The sequence below is a fragment of the Tachyglossus aculeatus genome, chromosome 21 (assembly GCF_015852505.1).
Source record: "Tachyglossus aculeatus isolate mTacAcu1 chromosome 21, mTacAcu1.pri, whole genome shotgun sequence".
Lineage (NCBI taxonomy): Eukaryota > Metazoa > Chordata > Mammalia > Monotremata > Tachyglossidae > Tachyglossus > Tachyglossus aculeatus.
In genome coordinates this window covers 55,774,522-55,792,867 of record NC_052086.1, presented here as the reverse complement: position 1 = coordinate 55,792,867, position 18,346 = coordinate 55,774,522, and the positions used below count along the sequence as shown (strand labels likewise).

The 18,346-nt window shown below is 44.7% G+C and overlaps 1 protein-coding gene across 7 annotated transcripts in view; it reads left to right on the top strand.

Annotated features, from left to right (window-relative positions):
• LOC119942008 (ubiquitin carboxyl-terminal hydrolase 22) overlaps positions 1-18,346 on the top strand; it is a 106,491-nt gene that overhangs the window by 79,892 nt on the left and 8,253 nt on the right. For all 7 annotated transcript variants that reach the window (XR_005455344.1, XR_005455346.1, XR_005455345.1 and 4 more), the window contains 5 exons: positions 6,652-6,810; positions 11,375-11,501; positions 12,786-12,877; positions 15,776-15,838; positions 16,694-16,843. Coding sequence is in view for 4 of the 7 variants with exons in the window: in XM_038762652.1 (XP_038618580.1) it covers positions 6,652-6,810; positions 11,375-11,501; positions 12,786-12,877; positions 15,776-15,838; positions 16,694-16,843 (591 nt within the window). In the remaining 3 variants the exon portion in view is untranslated. The remainder of the gene's footprint in view (positions 1-6,651; positions 6,811-11,374; positions 11,502-12,785; positions 12,878-15,775; positions 15,839-16,693; positions 16,844-18,346) is intronic.

Sequence of the window (18,346 nt, the reverse complement as noted above, 5' to 3'; positions counted from 1 at the left end):
TCTAAAGTTAGTGCCAAAGCTTCCTTTGTGGTCAAGACAGTCTGATCCCCTGCCTGCTACAAAACATAATCTAGTAGTTCACCTGTGTCTTTACCTGTGCCTTTCAGCATTTTCCTCAGGACTACATGTTTGCAAAGTTCCTTTTTCTAAATAATAATGATGGTATTTGTTATGCTGTTACTATGTGCCAAGCACTGTTCTAAGCCCTGGGGTAGATACAAGGTAATCAAGTTGTACCACGTGGAGCTCACGGTCTTAATCCCCATTTTAGAGATGAGGAAACTGAGGTCCAGAGAAGTTAAGTGACTTGCCCAAGGTCACACAGCAGACAAGTGGTGGATCCGGGATTAGAACCCATGACCTCTGACTCCCAAGCCCGAGCTCTTTCCACTAAGCCACACTGCTTCTATAATGAAATGTTCTTCCATTGGTCCGATGTCTTCGGTCTAATATCTTCCCTCTCCAGTAAGACTATAAAGTTTTATCAAGTTGAGATCACTACTGTATCTCACTGTACTGGAGAATCTGTGATTTGGGTTTTTCTTCATGCGGTGGCTTTCCCCCTAGTGTAACGAGTGCTGCTCTGTTTTTCATTTTCGGTGCTAATAGTCCAGGGCCGTTTTATTTCAGATAGAGCTTGCTTTTCTCAGACAAGTTATTCTTGTCCCCAAAAACTCCTCCAGTTCATCATCATCATCATTGGCATTTGCCGAGCACCTACAGTACGCAGAGAATTGTGTCAAGTGCTTGGGAATAAAGTAGAAGTAAAATGGAAAGACTTGTGAACATACAGTAGATAGAAGAGTATAATATAGAATATATCTCTGTTATGTTGTACTCTCCCAAGCATTCAGTACAGTACTCTGCACCCAGCAAATGCTCAAGTAATAATAACAATAATAATAATGGTAATAATGATGGTATTTGTTAAGCGCTACTATGTGCAAAGCACTGTTCTAAGCGCTGGGGGGGATACAAGGTGATCAGGTTGTCCCACGTGGGGCTCACAGTCTTAATCCCCATTTTACAGATGAGGGAACTGAAGCACAGAGAAGTTAAGTGACTTTCCCAAAGTCACACAGCTGACCATGGGCGGAGCCGGGGTTTGAACCCATGACCTCTGACTCCAAAGCCCGTACTGTTTTCACTGAGCCACGCTGCTTGTCAATACCATTGATTGATGAAGAGTAAAAGGATAATAGAGCTAATAGCAAACCCTCTTCTCAGAGCTGATAGCAAGCCTACACTGAGTCTAAATCTATGCCTGCATTTCGGAGACCGCTTCCTTGGGAATGCTGGATTTCAGTCTTTTCCATAGCATCTTAAATTTGACTCCCTCAGCCTCCCTATTTTTCCATTCTATATTTCTGACACCAACATGAACCACAATCACTGTACTAAGTGCTTGTGGGGACTAAAGTACAATGGAGTTGGTAGACCCATTCATTATCCACAAGGCTCTTAAAATGTAGAGGGGGAGATAGACATTCAAATCAATAAATTATGGATCTGTAAAATCATTAAAGTATGGATCTGTACATAAGTGCTGTGGAGCAGAAGGTTGGGTGAATATCAAGTGCATAGTCAAAATAAAAGGGAGACGGAATAATAATAATAATGATGGCATTTATTAAGCACTTACTATGTGCAGAGCACTGTTCTAAGCGCTGGGGAGGTTACAAGGTGATCAGGTTGTCCCCCCAGGGGTTCACAGTCTTAATCCCCATTTTACAGATGAGGTAACTGAGGCTCAGAGAAGTGAAGTGACTTGCCCAAAGTCACACAGCTGACAATTGGCAGGGCCTGGATTTGAACCCATGACCTCTGACTCCAAAACCCGGGCTCTCTCCACTGAGCCACGCTGCTGGAGTAGGGGTAAAGAGGGCTTCATTTGCGGAAGACCTCTTGAAGGAAATGTGATTTTTTAATAAGGAAAGCTTTAAAAATGGGGAGAATGGTGATCTGTTGGATATGAAGTGAGAGAGGGTTCCAGGCCATGTTGAGAAGCAGCATGGTCTAGCAGATAGAGCCTGGACCAGACTTGAGAGTTAGAAAGACTTGGGTTTTAATCCCCGCTCTGCCCCTTGTCTGCTGTATGACCTTGAACAAGTCAGTTCACTTCTCTGTGCCTCAGTTACCTCATTTGTCAAGTGGGGATTAAGACTGTGAGCCCCAGGTGGGACACGGACTCTGGCCAATGTGATTACTTTGTATCTACTCCAGCGGCTAGAACAGTGCCTGGTCACCTTGTAACCCCCCCAGCGCTTAGAACAGTGCTTTGCACGTAGTAAGTGCTTAATAAATGCCATCATTATTATTATTATAGTAGGCATTTAACAAATGTCATAAAAATAAATTAAAAAATAGGGAGGACGTGGGCAAGAGATCAGCGATGAGATAGACATTGAGTAGGTTGGCCTGGATTGTTGCAGGAAATCAGGGAGGCAAGGTGGGAGAGGGCACGGTGCTTGAGTGCTTTAAAGCCAATGAAGGAGTTTCTGGTTTTTGCAGAGATGGGTGGACAACCACTTGAGGTTCTCAAAGAGTGGAGAGATGTGGATGGTACTTTTTTTTTAGAAAAATGATCCAGGCAGCATAGTGAAGTATGGACTGGAGTGGGGAGATGCAGGGAGGTCAGTGAGGAGGCTAGTGCTGTACTCAAGGTGGGATATAAGTGCTTGGATCAGCCTGGTACCAGTTTGGATGGAGAGGAAATGGTGGATTTCAGTGAGATTGTGAAAGTAGACCTGACAGAATTCGGTGACAGATTGAATACGTGACTTGAAGGAGAGTGATAAGTTGAGGATAATGCCTAGGTTAAGGGCTTGTGAGATAGGAAGGATAGTGGTGTTGTCTACAGTGATGGGAAAGACATGGGGAGGACAGGATTTGGGCGGGAAATGAGGAGTTCTGTTTTGGACGTGGTCAGTTTGAAGTGTCGGCAGGACATCCAGATAGAGATGTCCTGAAAGCTGGAAGAAATGCACGTCTGCGGAGAAGGAGAGGGGTTGGCGGTAGAGGTAGACTTGGGAGTCGTCTGTGTAGAGATGGTAGTCGAAGCCATGGAAGTGAATGAGTTCTCCAAAGGAATCGATGAAGATAGAGAATAGGAGACCCAGAACTGAGCCTTGAGCAACTCTCCAGCGTTAGACATTGGGAGGCAGAAGAGCCTGCAAAAGAAATTGAGAAATAGGAGAATCAGATAAGGACAGTTTCCCTGAAGCCAAGCTTAGATAATGTTTCAAGGAGAAGGAGGTGGTCCACGGTGCCAAAGGCATCCGAGAGATTGAGAAGGTTAGGATGGAGTAGAAGAAAGAAGGAGGTCATTGGTTATCTTAGAGAGGGTAATTTCTGTGGCACGAAGGGGACGGCAATTAGATTGGAAGGGGTCGGAGAGGGTGTCGAGAGGAATGGTAGGGAGTTAGAGCAGTAACTGGAGGGAGTTGCAAGGTCAAGGAAGGATTTTTTTTAGAATAGGAGACATGAGCAAGTTGGAAAGCAGTGGGGAAGAAGTCATTGTAAGGTGACCGGTTGAAGATGGCCATCAGGAAGGGAAGGCAGAAGGGGCAAGTATTTTGGTTCTATAAAAGTATGTGGCTTGGTTAATAGGAGAAAGAGGTAGGGTGGTGGGGAAACAGAGGGTTTGAGGAGGGAGTTAAAAGTCTGAAACAGGTGGCGCAGACAGTGGTCGTAGAATCAATAAGGATAGAGAACTGTTATTGCCGGATAAAGGAGAGAGCAGAATTTAAGCAGGTGAGATGAATTTAGGATGGACGAGGTCAGCCTGGTGTCGATTTCCGCCAGCAGTGCTCTGCATCTCGAGCACAGAAGAGGAGGAAGTGTACTGTGGAGGAGACAGAGGTTGCGGATTAATGGTATGAGACTGGCAAAAGGACAGTGGAGGAGTGGAGTTAAAGGCACAAGAATCAGCGTGGCCTAGTGATGATGATGATGATAATGACATTGGTTAAGCGCTTACTCTGTGCAAAGCACTGTTCCAAGCGCTGGGGTAGATACAAGGTAATCAGGTTGTCCCACATGGGGCTCACAGTTTTAATCCCCATTTTCCAGATGAGGTAACTGAGGCACAGAGAAGTGAAGTGACTTGCCCAAAGTCACACAGCTGACAGTTGGCGGAGCCGGGATTTGAACCCATGACCTCTGACTCCAAAGCCCGGGCTCTTTCCCCTGAGCCACGCTGCTTCTCCGAACAGGGGATGACTTGCAACCCAGGGGCACCAGCCAGGAGCGGATGCCTCTCTTAGGGCCTGGTGGAATTTGAGCCATTTGCCTTTCAGTGGCCTTTCTAAGTGGAACCAAGGGCTTAGTACAGTGCTCTGCACATAGTAAGCATTCAATAAATACCACTGATTGATTGACCAGTGAAAAGAGCATGGGCCCAGGAATCAGAGGACCTGGGTGCTAATGCTGAGTCCACCACTTCTTTGTGTCCTTGGGTAAGTCACTTAAATTCTCCATGCGTCAGTTCCCTCACCTGCAAAATGGGGATTCCATCCTGTTCTCCCTCCCATTTGGACTGTGGGCCTCATGTGGGCTGATGATCTTGTAATAATAACAGTGATGATGGTATTTGTTAAGTGCTTACTGTGTGACAGGGGACCGTCTCTATATGTTGCCAACTTGTACTTCCCAAGCGCTTAGTACAGTACTCTGCACACAGTAAGCGCTCATAAATACGATTGAATGGATGAATGAATGAATGCCAAGCACTGCTCTAAGCTCTGGGGGGGATACAAGGTCATCAGGGGGATACGAGGGACAACCTGATCACCATGTATCCTCCCCAGTGCTTAGAACAGTGCTTTGCACATAGTAAGTGCTTAACAAGTACAGTGCTTTGCACATAGGAAGCGCTTAATAAATGTCATTAAAAATGCCATTATTATTATTATTATCATTATTATTATCAGGTTGTCCCACGTGGGGCTCACAATCTTAATCCCCATTTGGCAGATGAGGTAACTGAGGCACAGAGAAGGAAGTGACTTGCCCGAAGTCACACAGCTGACAAGTGGCGGAGCTGGGATTAGAACCCATGACCTCTGACTCCTAAACCCGGGCTCTTTCCACTGTGCCACGCTGCTTCTCTCGTATCTACCCTGGTGCTTAGTACAGTATTTGGCACATAGTGAGCACTACCCAATTATTATTATTAGCATCAATATGTGCATTAAGAGAATGTAGTTTGAATATGGAGACCAAATGGGACATGATGACTTTAAAGAATTGGCGGGGGTCAGAAGATCAGAGGTTTCTGGGAGTTGACAGGACAGATTTCCAGGGAGTGGATGCTTTGGAGAGAAGGCAGGTGAGGAGGTTGAGGTCCGATAGAGAGGGATTTCAGAGTTGGTGAGGGTAGAGATAGTACGGTGACTAGAGATGATGAGCTCAAGCATACACGTTGCCAACTTGTACTTCCCAAGCGCTTAGTACAGTGCTCAGCACACAGTAAGCGCTCAATAAATACGATTGAATGAATGAATGTGTCCAAGTTGGTAAGCCAGAGCAGTGGATTGGAGCAGGAGGTCACTGGAATTAAGGATTGAGGGGAAGGTGTGTAAAGTTTCCACAGGGCGCACTTGGCTGAGGTGGTTGGGGATGGGAGGAGGGCATGACATCAGAGGTAGGGAGGGGTTAGATGGGAATGAATGGTTGAGGGGCTGCCCTGGGAAAAGGACAGGGATTGGGTGGGAAAGGGGATGGTACGAGGGATAGGGAGTGATTTTCTCCATGGAACTGTCACCCCTGGGGAAAGTTCTAGAGCAAAAAAATGAAAAGCAACTTAAATTTTAAGTAAGTGTGGGGGGCAGGAGGGGCAGCATCTCTTTCCGAACATATTCTACCCCAATTTGGATGCCTGTCCATAAGTGGTCTTGAAGAGAGAAAGCAACAATTCAGAAGTATGGCAAGCTAAACATCCTATATCGTATACGTTTCTGTCTGCCCTCCATTTAAAGATATAATTTTATAATCCATCCCGTCTCATGGTGAAAAATTAGTGAACATAATAATGGTCTTCGATTTGATTCTCTAAAACTGTATGCCTCCAAATTCAGTCATGATTTCGTGTGTGTGTCTGTGTTTACCTTGTAAATGTTTATTCCTTGAAAATAGGTTTTGGTCTTTAATACTTAAACTGCTGTTGGAGTTCACTGTGTTCAGAAGGAATTGCTTTATAACTGGGATGCTTTAGATGTGTTCCTTGAACTAAGGGCTGCTATTGTATCTGTTGTCAGTGAATGCAAGGTTGCATTGATTGAAACAGGTGTCTCTTAACTATGTTCATGCCTTCTATCTCCAAACAACCCCCAGTTGCCCTTAAATCACTCGATTCCATTAGGAGAAGACTGTGGCAGATTTATGGCCTCTGCTCAATAAATTCCCCCAATCTTTGGTCTTCCTTTTTATGTATTTTAATAAATCTCTAGTTGAAAATTGGCTGCATGAATAGGCTGCTTTTGCAACTTGAGCGTCCTCTAGAGGTGATGTAAAATTATAGCCGTTCCGCGTCACCGACGGGAATTAGATCCTTCCCATATTTCACAGATGTGTTGCTTTTTTCGTGGTACGCTCATATTTAATACTAAACTTCCTTGTGCCTTTCTCTCCTCCCTGTGCTCCATTTTCCAGTGGCGTTTCCACGACCATAGACCCGTTCTGGGACATCAGTCTAGACTTGCCCGGCTCTTCGACTCCATTCTGGCCGCTGAGCCCCGGGAGCGATGGCAGTGTGGTGAACGGGGAAAGCCACGTTTCAGGAACCACCACACTCACAGACTGCTTACGAAGGTACGGCCTGGGACTTGGGCGGTCCTGCCGCAGCGGCGAGCACACCTTCGTGGAGGGACGGCTGTCCCCGTTCCTTGGATGCTGTTCAGATAGCCTGGCATTTAAGGGAGAGAGGCAAATAAAATAGGTGTCCATTTGGCATTCTACAGTCGGGGTTATTCCTCCGCCCAGTACCAGAAAACACCAAGAAGAACCTGATGCAAGACTAACTCTTTCTGTCCTCAATTCTCTCCTGCCAGATGGTAATGACTCATCGACTCCCATGAGACCAGTGGATAGTAATTATAATAATAATAATAATGGCATTTATTAAGCACTTACCATGTGCAAATCACTGTTCTAAGTTCTGGGGAGGTTATAAGGTGATCAGGTCATCCCACGTGGGGCTCACAGTCTTAATCCCCATTTTGCAGATGAGGGAACTCAGGCACAGAGAAGTGAAGTGACTTGCCCAAAGTCACACAGCTGACAATTGGTGGAGTCAGGATTTGAACCCATGACCTCTGACTCCAAAGTCCGTATTCTTTCCACTGAGCCACGCTGATAGCTCTGTAGACCACAGCTGGCATAAAATGATCCTCTCAGCCTAGAGCCCTCAGTTGAAAACCGCAGACGGAGTCCCAGGAAACCCTCTCCCGTGTCACAGGTCTGAGTTAAAATTTAGGCCGTGAGGAGAGCTTGCCCCTTTGCTGTTTTTACTGGACTCGACCTACAGGAAGGTAGAGAACATTGAGTTTTTTGGTATCTCTAGTTGATATCATCAGTGCAGAACTCACATTAGGATGAGGCAGAAGGACAAAGGATTGGAATTTAGGATTTGGAGGCTCTGCTCCATCCTTAATGAATCCTCTCCTGCAGTGGTATCGTAAAGGTGTCGAGGCCAGTGTATTATTTCATGTGGAATCGACTCTAGCCCCAGTGTGTAATGGAACAGAAGACCAGGATAATAATAAATCTGAGCCTCCACTTTTTACTTGGTTAGGTTAGACTCTAAATATATATGTGTCTTAGCTTACTCTGAAAGCTACACTCTAATTTAAGAAGTGTGAAAGAAGTGTTGCCTATCTTGGCATACATATGAGATCTATTGTAATGATAACTGGTTTGGGTCTTGTTTTACTTTAAGCAGAGCCACATAATTTACAAGACAGTCTTTAAGATAGTCTCAAGCATCTGATTGGATTTATACTTAGAAGCAATATATACCATTTATTACAAAGCTTTATAATGTAAGCGTAGAATTTATGTTTAGTGAAGAAAATGTGCAGCTGGGTCTGATCCCAGCTAAGGTCCTGGCAATCGGAATGTCCTGTCCAATTAATGGGCAGGGATTGCTAACCACCCTGCCACTCTTCTGCCTTTCCCCCGGCATTACACCAGAAGGGGAGGGGAGAAAGCTGACCTGGAGTTTAAGGGAGGGGAGCAAAGGTAACTGAGGAAGAAACCTGGCTGCAGGTAACTAAGAGAAGGCCGGCAGAGCTGGTCTGATCCTCAGACCTCCCACTCCCTGGCTCAGCTTCCTGCCAGCTTGTTCTGGACCCCAAGACAAGTTAACCTCGTAAAAGGACAACTGCTGATTGGGATTCAGGCGTGCCGTGTCTGTTCTGAGTGTCTAAAACTAAAAGGTGATCATCATTTCCTGGAATCCACCTCAGTGTGCCGGAACAGCTGTAGAACGAAAGGGATTGCCCTTCCTGAGATCATGGGGAGAGAAGAGGGTTTGATTTTGACTGAAGGTGGGGTGGGATTGCCCGGTCCCTGCCTCTTGAATCCCATCCCCGGGAGAAATTGGAAAGTGTTGCAAGGTTTACCTACAATTCTAGATACACTGCAACCACCTAAGACCCACTGTAAAATATACCTGAGGAACAAAGTATGTAGTTAAGTTTGGACTTTAGGGAGGAACAGTTCTGATGAAGATGCTGTCTGTCCAAAGTTAAACAACATGAGTAGAAATACAGTGATTTGTGTAACAAATAGATGGTCTTGGTGTGAATGTGGCCAAGCTTAAGGGTCTTTAATATTCTCTCTCACTCGCTCACACATGCACACATACATGAAGCCTTCTTCCCCCCCTTCTCCTTCCTTCCCAGCCACTGACCATTTTGTCCTGATTTGTGAATCTCCTGGAGTTTCTTGTGGCAGTGGAATTTAGGTGTGTTGGATTTGAGGAAGGATAACAGGGGAGATTGTCCCTAAGGCTTAAATGTTCAGCCACAGTTGTAGGAAGGGATATTACAATAACCTCTAGTGCTCTCTCTAAAGAGAGTCGGGGTGGAGGTATCCCTTCTCTGGTCACCTAGAACAGCATCACTCATGCTGTGAGGGTGCTCAGAGATTTCACTCTTTAAAGTTGGACCTCCTCCCTTCCTCCCCCAAAAAGGTGAGTGTGCCTTTTGTCTTCTAGAGCATCTTTTAGTTCCCAGGCCAAGTCCTCCTTGCCCACCCTGCATTTTTTCCTAGGGAAGGCAGAAGTAACAACAGCAGAGTTTACAGGAGGTGGCAGCGGCGGTGATCAACACACCCATGCGCATCACTGGCAAAAACCACCTAGGGCTGTCTTTTGAGTTGCATTCAGCAATGCATAGAAAGGCAATAGATAACAGAAAAGATATGGGCCTACCTATTGATCTAGTTTTGTGGTTCTTGATCCCTTGAAATGTGGAGTATTTATGATGAAAAAGGAATGGCCTTTAGTGAAGCCAGGTATTGATCATTCCTTGTCTGAATAATAATAATAATGGCATTTATTTATTACGCTTACTGTGTGCAAAGCACTGTTCTAAGCGCTGGGGAGGTTACAAGGTGATCAGGTTGTCCCAGGGGGGGCTCACAGGATTAAGACATCTTAATCCCCGTTTTACAGATGAGGTAACTGAGGCACAGAGAAATAAAGTGACTTGCCCAAAGTCACACAGCTGACAATTGGCGGAGCCGGGATTTAAGCCCATGACCTCTGACTCCAAAGCCCGGGCTCTTTCCACTGAGCCATGCTGCTTCTCCTAATATCTCAGGAGGTGCTGAGGCAGACTGTTTTCCTTCCTTGTATCCTTGGTCTACGGTCAAGGGCACCCCCTCACTCACCCTCCAGGTCCTCTGGGTCAGCGTTAAGGCAAAGCAGATTTGGTTTATTGGTACAAGAAAGTTCTATGATGGCACAGGCTCTAATATGTAGGCCAAGGGTAAGAGATGAGTTGTTCAAAATACCAGGCTGGGGCTTAGCACACATGATGATGAACTGTTATAGAAAGTTTCAAGGGTATTTAAGAGAAGTGGAAACACCACTACAGGTAGGAAATGGCCCCTGATCTGTGAACATTTGGGTCTGCCCTGATTTCACTTGCTTAAGGGAAGGTTGGTTATTCACAAGAGGTTAAAATAATTGAGAAATGAAGATTGCTAGCAAAGCGGCTATAAGCATACACTGTGTAAATTTAAATTTCAAGTAACTTAGGAAGACCATCCTCCCAGTCTGACTTCTTGAGCAACAAAGGTGATCAGAGAGCTTGAACTTATTACAAGGATTACCGGAGCTTTGAAGTTTCATTACTGTTTCAAGGTGGGGGGGTTTTCCTGTTTTGGGGAGACACATTCCTTAAAGCTTGTGTTTATTGAGTGCTTTCAGTGTGCAGAGCACTGTACTAAGCACTTGGGAGTAGCGTACGACTGAGTTGGTAGGCACATTCCCGGCCAGCAACGTGCTGACAGAGCTCTTGTTTTTTGGACCTCCTATTTTTAATTTCTAAAATCTTTTCTCAGTATAATAAAGGCACTGATCTAGAAGAGGAAGGACCCTGAACATCATCCTTTGAATTCTCACTCCAGCCCTGCCCGAGTCCCTGCCACATCAATCAATCAATCGTATTTATTGAGCGCTTACTGTGTGCAGAGCACTGTACTAAGCGCTTATGTGCCACATATGTGAAGCCGTGTGGCCCGGGACTAGTTACACAAGCTCATTACATAGAGGAATTGGACAAGCAATTAACACCCAGTGGTGGTTCCAGAGCCGTTTTCCTCAGGCCCAGGAAATGTCAAATTCCGCATTTAAAAACAGGAGATAAACTGAGTTACCAGAGTTTGGGGTGAACCCAGATCTGTCATTCAAAGAGTTAGCTGGCATTCTGCAAACAAGACATGATATGGATTTGACTTTTTTTTTTCCACGATCCATTATTGAAAATTTTACCGTCACTGCTGTGTGTGTAAGGGCTTCCACATCGTAGCTCTGCTCCTCCCCTTACACCTGAGCCAGAACTGCTGACTTGGCTCTTAGGTCTCTCTCCTAATGCAGCATTCTGACAGTATCGTATTATCCATCTAAGCTATTAAAACCACAAGTGTGGCAGCTCAAATATTAGGACTCCTGGGAATTTTAAGACGAGATGCAGTGAGAAGGAAGGGCAAGAAACCAAGTTTCTCCTGCAAAAAAAATCTTTGGAATGGGAGACTTTAGTCCTACAGAAATATGGAAAATAACCACTGCTTCCTTTTTTTCCCCTCCCCCTGCCCCCCCCCCACCCCTCTGCTTTAAAAAAAAATCAAATAATAAACCACCTTCCAGGTTTACGAGGCCGGAGCATTTAGGAAGCAGTGCCAAAATCAAATGTAGTGGTTGCCATAGCTACCAGGAATCTACCAAACAACTCACTATGAAGAAATTACCTATTGTGGCCTGTTTTCATCTCAAAGTAAGTTCCCAAAAAAAGAATGATGATGGGAACAGAGATTGGGTCATTTGGATGAGGTGGATGTCTGCATTGCTCTGAATATAACAAATTTATTAAAACATATAGGCCAGATATTGTTGTTAGTGCTGTGACTCAGGGAGAGGCGGGGAAATACCACTGAGATGAAATACAGAAACTAGAAAGAGATCGAAACTGTGTCCACATCTGTTCCTAAGTGAATTATAAAGAGTAAACAAAGAATGAGGACTCACTTGATGTAAATAGGATACGTGTTCTGAAAAATGGAGTGACACCTTTTTTATATAGACATTCATTCCATCTAGATAAACTATTTTATATTCTCCTTTGCTGTAAGGTTGATATTTGTACATTTGCTTTTAAACTAAACACCCATCTTCAGCATTTCTTAATGTTCCACCCCCACCCCAACATTTTCTCATCTCTTTTTTTTAACTTAACATTAAAGACAGAATATGACAGACAGGTTAAGAATTCTCATGGTCTTTGAGGCCAAAAATTGATGGAAAGAAGAGAATGCTTTCCTCGCTGTGCAGAGCTGACGCTTCTATTTTGGCTTCCGTGCCTAACTGTGCCTTCCCCAGTTCTGTGGTTAGTTGCTGCATCTCTAACAGTAATTATACTAGTATTTGTTAAGCACTTATTATGTGCCCAGCACTGTACTGAGTGTTGGAGTAAATGCAAGATAATCAGATTGGACATAGTCCCTGGGGCTCAGTCTGTGCAGGAGGGAGAAGCAGGTTTTGAATCTCCATTTTACAGATGAGGAAATTGAGAAACAGAGAAGGGAATTGACTTACCCAGGGTCACAGAACGGGACAAGTGGTGGAACCAAATTTAGAACTCAGTCCCTGGGGTACTTTCAGTTAGATCACGCTCCTTCCCGGCATTTTAGAATTTGTCATTCAGAATGGCTTATTTTGATTCAATTCCTTTGTCTCTGGTAATTGACCTTTTGAGGAGGGGGAAGGCAGAGGAGAGGGTGGGAAAGAGAATGTTGGAGTACTACTTCCCAAGCGCTTAGTACAGTGCTCTGCACACATTAAGCGCTCAATAAGTATGATTGAATGAATGATTACTAAATGGGAAGTCCGTACTCAACCATAAGGTAACTTGCAAAGAAGTAGCATTTGAGAGGGAGCATGCGGGGAATAATTGGGTTCTATAATTCGAATGCCGTTCCTCATAAAGTCTCGTTATGCTTAGATTTGTAAGCTATGTAAGATGTCTCTAAGAGACTTTCTCTTTCCTTGATTCTTTCTGCAGCGGTTTGAACACTCAGCCAAACTGAGGCGAAAGATCACTACGTATGTCTCCTTTCCCTTGGAGCTGGATATGACCCCGTTTATGGCCTCCAGGTATGAAGTGATAGAGAACTCACATGTCCCTACTATGACATTGCTCTGAAAACCAGAAAACCTCTGAATTGTAAACTCATGGCGGGCTGGGAGCGTGTCTACTGACGCTGTTATAGTGTACTCTCCCAAGTGCTTAGTACAGTGCTCTGTACCCAGGAAGCACTCAAAAAGTACCATTGATTGATTGTGTATAGGAAAGGGTTGATGCTTTGGAGTTCTTGCTTAAATAAAACATTGGGCAACCAGAGTAGGTATTTGGTAAGAAAACTGGAGGTTTTTTTCTGATGATGATGATGTTGGTTTTTGTTAAGCGTTTACTATGGGCAAAGCACTGTTCTAAATGCTGAGTAGATACAGGTAATCAAGTTGTCCCGCATGGGGCTCACACTTTTAATCCCCATTTGACAGATGAGGGAACTGAGGCCCAGAGAAGTTAAATGACTTGTCCAGGGTCACACAGGAGACAAGTGGCGGAGCAGGGATTAGAACCCACGACCTCTGACTCCCAAGCCCCGGCTGTTGCCACTAAGCCACACTGCTTCTCTAATGCTTCATTTATTCAGAAAGAGCATAACATCGTATTTTGTCCCTGGTTCTAACCACCTGATAGCATTTCAGTTTATTTAAATAGTACATATCCTGCAATCATGAGACTAATGTCTGAGCTTAATAGTTGTTTTTGGAGTTGGTTTTTTTCACAAGTCTATTCACCCATTAAAATTGTTTTATAGAATTATTCCATAAAAATCCATAATCATTAGCCAGATAATTATCAAATATTGCTGCACTCTCCCCACCTTCAGAGGCTTGTGAAAACCACATCTCCTCCAAGAGGCCTGACTAAGCCTTCATTTATCCTCCTCCCGCTCTCTTCTGGGAAACCTCTGCCCTTGACTCTGTACCCTTTAAGCACTTGATATTTACCCCTCCCTCAGCCCCACAGTCCTCATGTCCATATCCGTAATTCATTTTAATGCCTTTCTGCCTCCCCCTCTAGACTGTAAACTCCTTGTTGGATGGGAACGTGTCTGCCAACTCTATGGCATTGTACTTTCTCAAACATAATACAGCGCTCTGCCTGTAGTAAGCACCCAATAAGGACCAGTAATTGATCACAGATGGGACTTCAGGAGGTTTCAGATAGGTTCACGTTTTAGCTGGCTTAGAACTAGTCAATAAATATGACTGATTGATTGACACCACCACCTTCCTCCGAGTCTCATAAGCCCCCATAACCTTGGCACAATCCTCCACGTGGCTGTCTCATTCAGCCCACAAATTCAGTCTGTCATACAATCCTGTCAGTTTTTCCTTCACAAAATCACTCCATCCAAAGTGCTGCTATGCTGATCCAAGCACTTACCATTTCCTACCTTAACCTCGACCTCCTAGCTGACATCCCCGTACCCTGTCTATCCCTTTTCTAGTCCATATTTCACTCCACTGCCCAGATTGTTTTTCTGAAAAACCATTCAGTCCATATCTCCCCACTCCTCAAAAACTTCCAACGGTTGCCAGTCCAACGGAAGCTCCTTGCCGTCGGCATTGAGGCATTCGACCGGCTCTCTCCCTCCTACCTAACCTCACTGATTTCCCACTTCAACCCAACCGGCACACCCTGCTCCCCTGAAACCAACCTATCCTTTGTTCTCCCATCTCATCTATCCCATCACTGATCCATTACCTGCATCATCCACGGCCGTCACTAATCCATTTCCCGCATTATCCCTATGGCTTGAAGCTCCCTCTCCCTTTATATCCCACAGTCCACCACTCTCCACTCCCCTATCCATCTTCCGCCCTGTCAGCCGTGCATTTGACTGCATACCCCATAAGCACTTTGATACTCACCCCTGACCCACATTACTTACATAATTATTCCTGTACTCTCTTTCTCTTATCCATAATCTATTTTAAAGTCTGTCTGCCCCGGTAGATTGAAAATTCCTTATGGGCAGAAATCGGGTCTCCCACCTCTGCACACAATAAGTGCTCAAGAGGCAGCATTACCTAGTGGATAGAGCACAGGCCTGAGTGTCAGAAGGACCTGGGTTTTAATCCTGGCTCCGCCACTTGTCTGTTGTGTGTGAGTGACCTTGGGCAAGTCAACTTCTCTGTGCCTTAGTTACCTCATCTGTAAAATGGGGATTAAGATTGTGAGCCCCATATGGAACTTGGACTGTGTCCAACCCAATTTACTTGTATCTACCTCGGGGCTTAATACAGCGCCTGGCACATAGTAAGCGCATAACAAATACTAATAATAATAATTCTGGTATTTGTTAAGCATTTACTATGTGCCAGGCACTGTACTAAGTGCTGCGGTGGATACAGGCAAATGGGGTTGGCACAAATATCATTTGACAAAATAAATACCATCAATTGTGACTAAATATAAGTATTTGAGAATCTTTTTACTTTGCAGAAAGTTCCATAACTAGAAAAGTTCATCAGTTTAATCATAAATTTGCCAATAAACTGGAATTATTTTGTTACTCCTGTTAAAGAGCTGAGTTTTATTTCAGGCAAACATTAATGCAGACTTCAAATGCATACCAAGATTATTCCTCCACAAAATTTTCTCATTAGCGCCACATCCTCATTTCTCACCTGGAATGAAAATTCTCCTTCCATAGGTGGTGGTTTTCAAGACTTACGGTGTTAATGTGACTTCCATTTTGATCTTCATGAAAAACAGCTGTTCTTGGGAGGAAGACTAACCCTTTGTGTTGTAGAAAATGATTGCGTTCTGTAGTTGTCCTAAACCTTGTAGCACCAATCCTCCCAGTTGGCCCTGTTAGTTAGTACCAGGAGCCATTGTAAGACACCATGATAAAGGGCATTCCAGAATATCCGCGTTGAAAGCCACTGACAGTCCACTTTTATGTTTCATTACAGTAAAGAGAGCAGAATGAATGGACAGTACCAGCAGCCAACGGATAGTCTCAACAATGATAATAAGTAAGTGCCACATTCCAGGGCTTTCGTTGTCCAGGGTTATGGCTTTGGCAAGGAGAAGTAGCATCTTCTCTCTGTCCTGCAGTCATAAATTCACTGCCTTTTTACAGGACGGCAAGTCTGTTAATCTGTGACAATGTGTAATTGAGAGGGTGGTGGTTTGTTGGGGGGAACGGGGGTGCTGGTCATTAATTGCTTTTGGTTACCGACTTATAGACCTGCTCTGTATGAACGTGATTTGGCATATGGAAGATAAGTCCTCAGAAAAGAATAAACCCTTCACTCATTTTTTTTTTTTAAATGGGACCTCCTTGTACTGGAAATTTTGCCTGTAATTAGAGTCTCGAGTTTGATTTGGGCATCAGACAGTCTGATGTGGTCTAGTTGATGAATGCTGGAATTCAGGATTCCTGCATCCGTTTTCAGCTCTTTCACGGTTTCCTTCTGCGTCCTGGTTTCATTCATTTAACCTTCCTGTGTAACTGCTTCCTGGAGATAATGGTTTGCCTTTGCACTCCTTCCCATGACTGGTACGATGCTGACTGAGAGATAAAGCACTTTGACTCTCTTGGAATAAAAGGGTGGTTATAGTATTCTACGCTGCATAAGGAGAGCACTCACTTGCTTGAGTATGAATGCAAGTTACCACTAAGCACCTGGATGGAGGCAATTGCAGAGAGGAAGTCAGTAGGGCTTTTTCAATCTACTCTGCGTTACCATGGTCCTTGTTCTACCACTCTTAAATCTGAAGAAACCGGTGTGATTTTCTTTTGGGAGTATTCCTTTCTGCCTATTGCCGGTAAAGCGGAGTTTCCTTTAATGGTGGCGTTGAGTGTTTCTTTTCCTCCCTCGCTTCAGGTATTCCTTGTTTGCAGTTGTGAATCACCAAGGAACCTTGGAAAGCGGGCACTATACCAGCTTCATCCGGCAACACAAGGACCAGTGGTTCAAATGTGACGACGCCATCATCACCAAGGCTAGCATTAAGGATGTCCTAGACAGTGAAGGGTAGGTCCGAAACGAGAACATTCAAGGAAGTGCGAAGACTGGGTTCCGAGCGTGCTTGCTTTTGGGTTGTCCTTTTGCGGCTAAAGCAGCTTCAGCCCGGTATTTAGAAGCAGCAGAAAAAAATTAAGATCTGAAGTAGAGGGAGGGACCTTTCTGCGTAGGATGTCTGTTATCTTCTGTCTGGAATGAAGGAGACAGAGCCTTGTACAATTTCTTTGGGCTGCAGTGGAGTTGATTAACGCTTGTAGTTTTTCGGGGCGCCTATCGGTGCGTCAGTCAAACAGTGTGCAGAGCACTGAATTAAGCACTCGGGAGATTGTAATACAATAACAGATGCAGTTCCTGCTCACAACGAGCTTACAGTCTAAAGGGGGAGTGGTGGACATGTTCCCTGCCCATAAGGAGCTTACAGTTTACTCTGCAAGAACTAAAGGAAACACATTATGCGAGTAATAGTATGTATTACGGACTTGGTACTGACCACAGGGAAGGAGTCTTTGTATCACCCACCTTTTTATGGTATTTTTTAAGCGCTTACTGTGTGTCAAACAAGAGAAGCAGTGTGGCTTAGTGGAAAGAGTGCAGGCTTGGGAGTCAGAGGACCTGGGTTCTCATCCCGACTCCGCCACTTGTCTGCTGTGTGACTTTGGGCGAGTCACTTAACTTCTCTGGGCCTCGGTTCCGTCAACTGTGAAAAAGGGGATTAAGACTGTAAGCCCCACGTGGGACAACCTGAATACCTTGTATCTACCCCAGCGCTTAGAACAGTGCTTGGCACATAGAAAGCGCTTAGCCAATATCGTCATTATTATAACTATTCTGAAGACTGGGGTAGATGTAAGTCAGCTTGGACATAGTCTCTATCTCGCATGGGGCTCACAGTCTAAGTAGGAGGGAAAGCAGGAGAACTGAGGCACAGAGAAGTTAAATGACTTGCCCAAGGTCACCTAGCAAACCATTGGCAGAGCCAGGATTAGAACCCGGGTCCACCAACTCCCAGGCCCATGCTCTTTCCACTAGACCACACTCCTTCTCCTTTTTAAATTTAATCTCAGAGGCAGTCTTCCCAGCTCGTGCCTCCAGGACCCAGTATGTCTCCTGGTACAGTTTAGAGGGTGGGACTGGAATTAAGCGTCACGAGTGAATGTGGAAGATCCAAGAGATCTAGCAGATATTCCAACCACGATATGGTGGGGCTCCAGAAAGTCCCCCAGCTTCAGTCACTTGGGTTCAGTAGGTAGTTTTAATCATTAAGGAATACTGGGAATTAATGTGATCTTGATTGTAGCCCCTTGAAAATGGCCTGTTGTATAAATAATCACACTATTCAGCCACAACTGTATGGCCATTACCAGTTTGTAAATGCCTTATGGTAGCATTCTCCAGTTTTTCAACCCTATGTAGTAGCGTGGCATAGAACTTTGAAGAACAAATTTCGCAGGAGAAATTAGGGTAGCAAGCCCTCGTTCTTCATAATAAGTAATAATAATGTGGTGTCTAAGC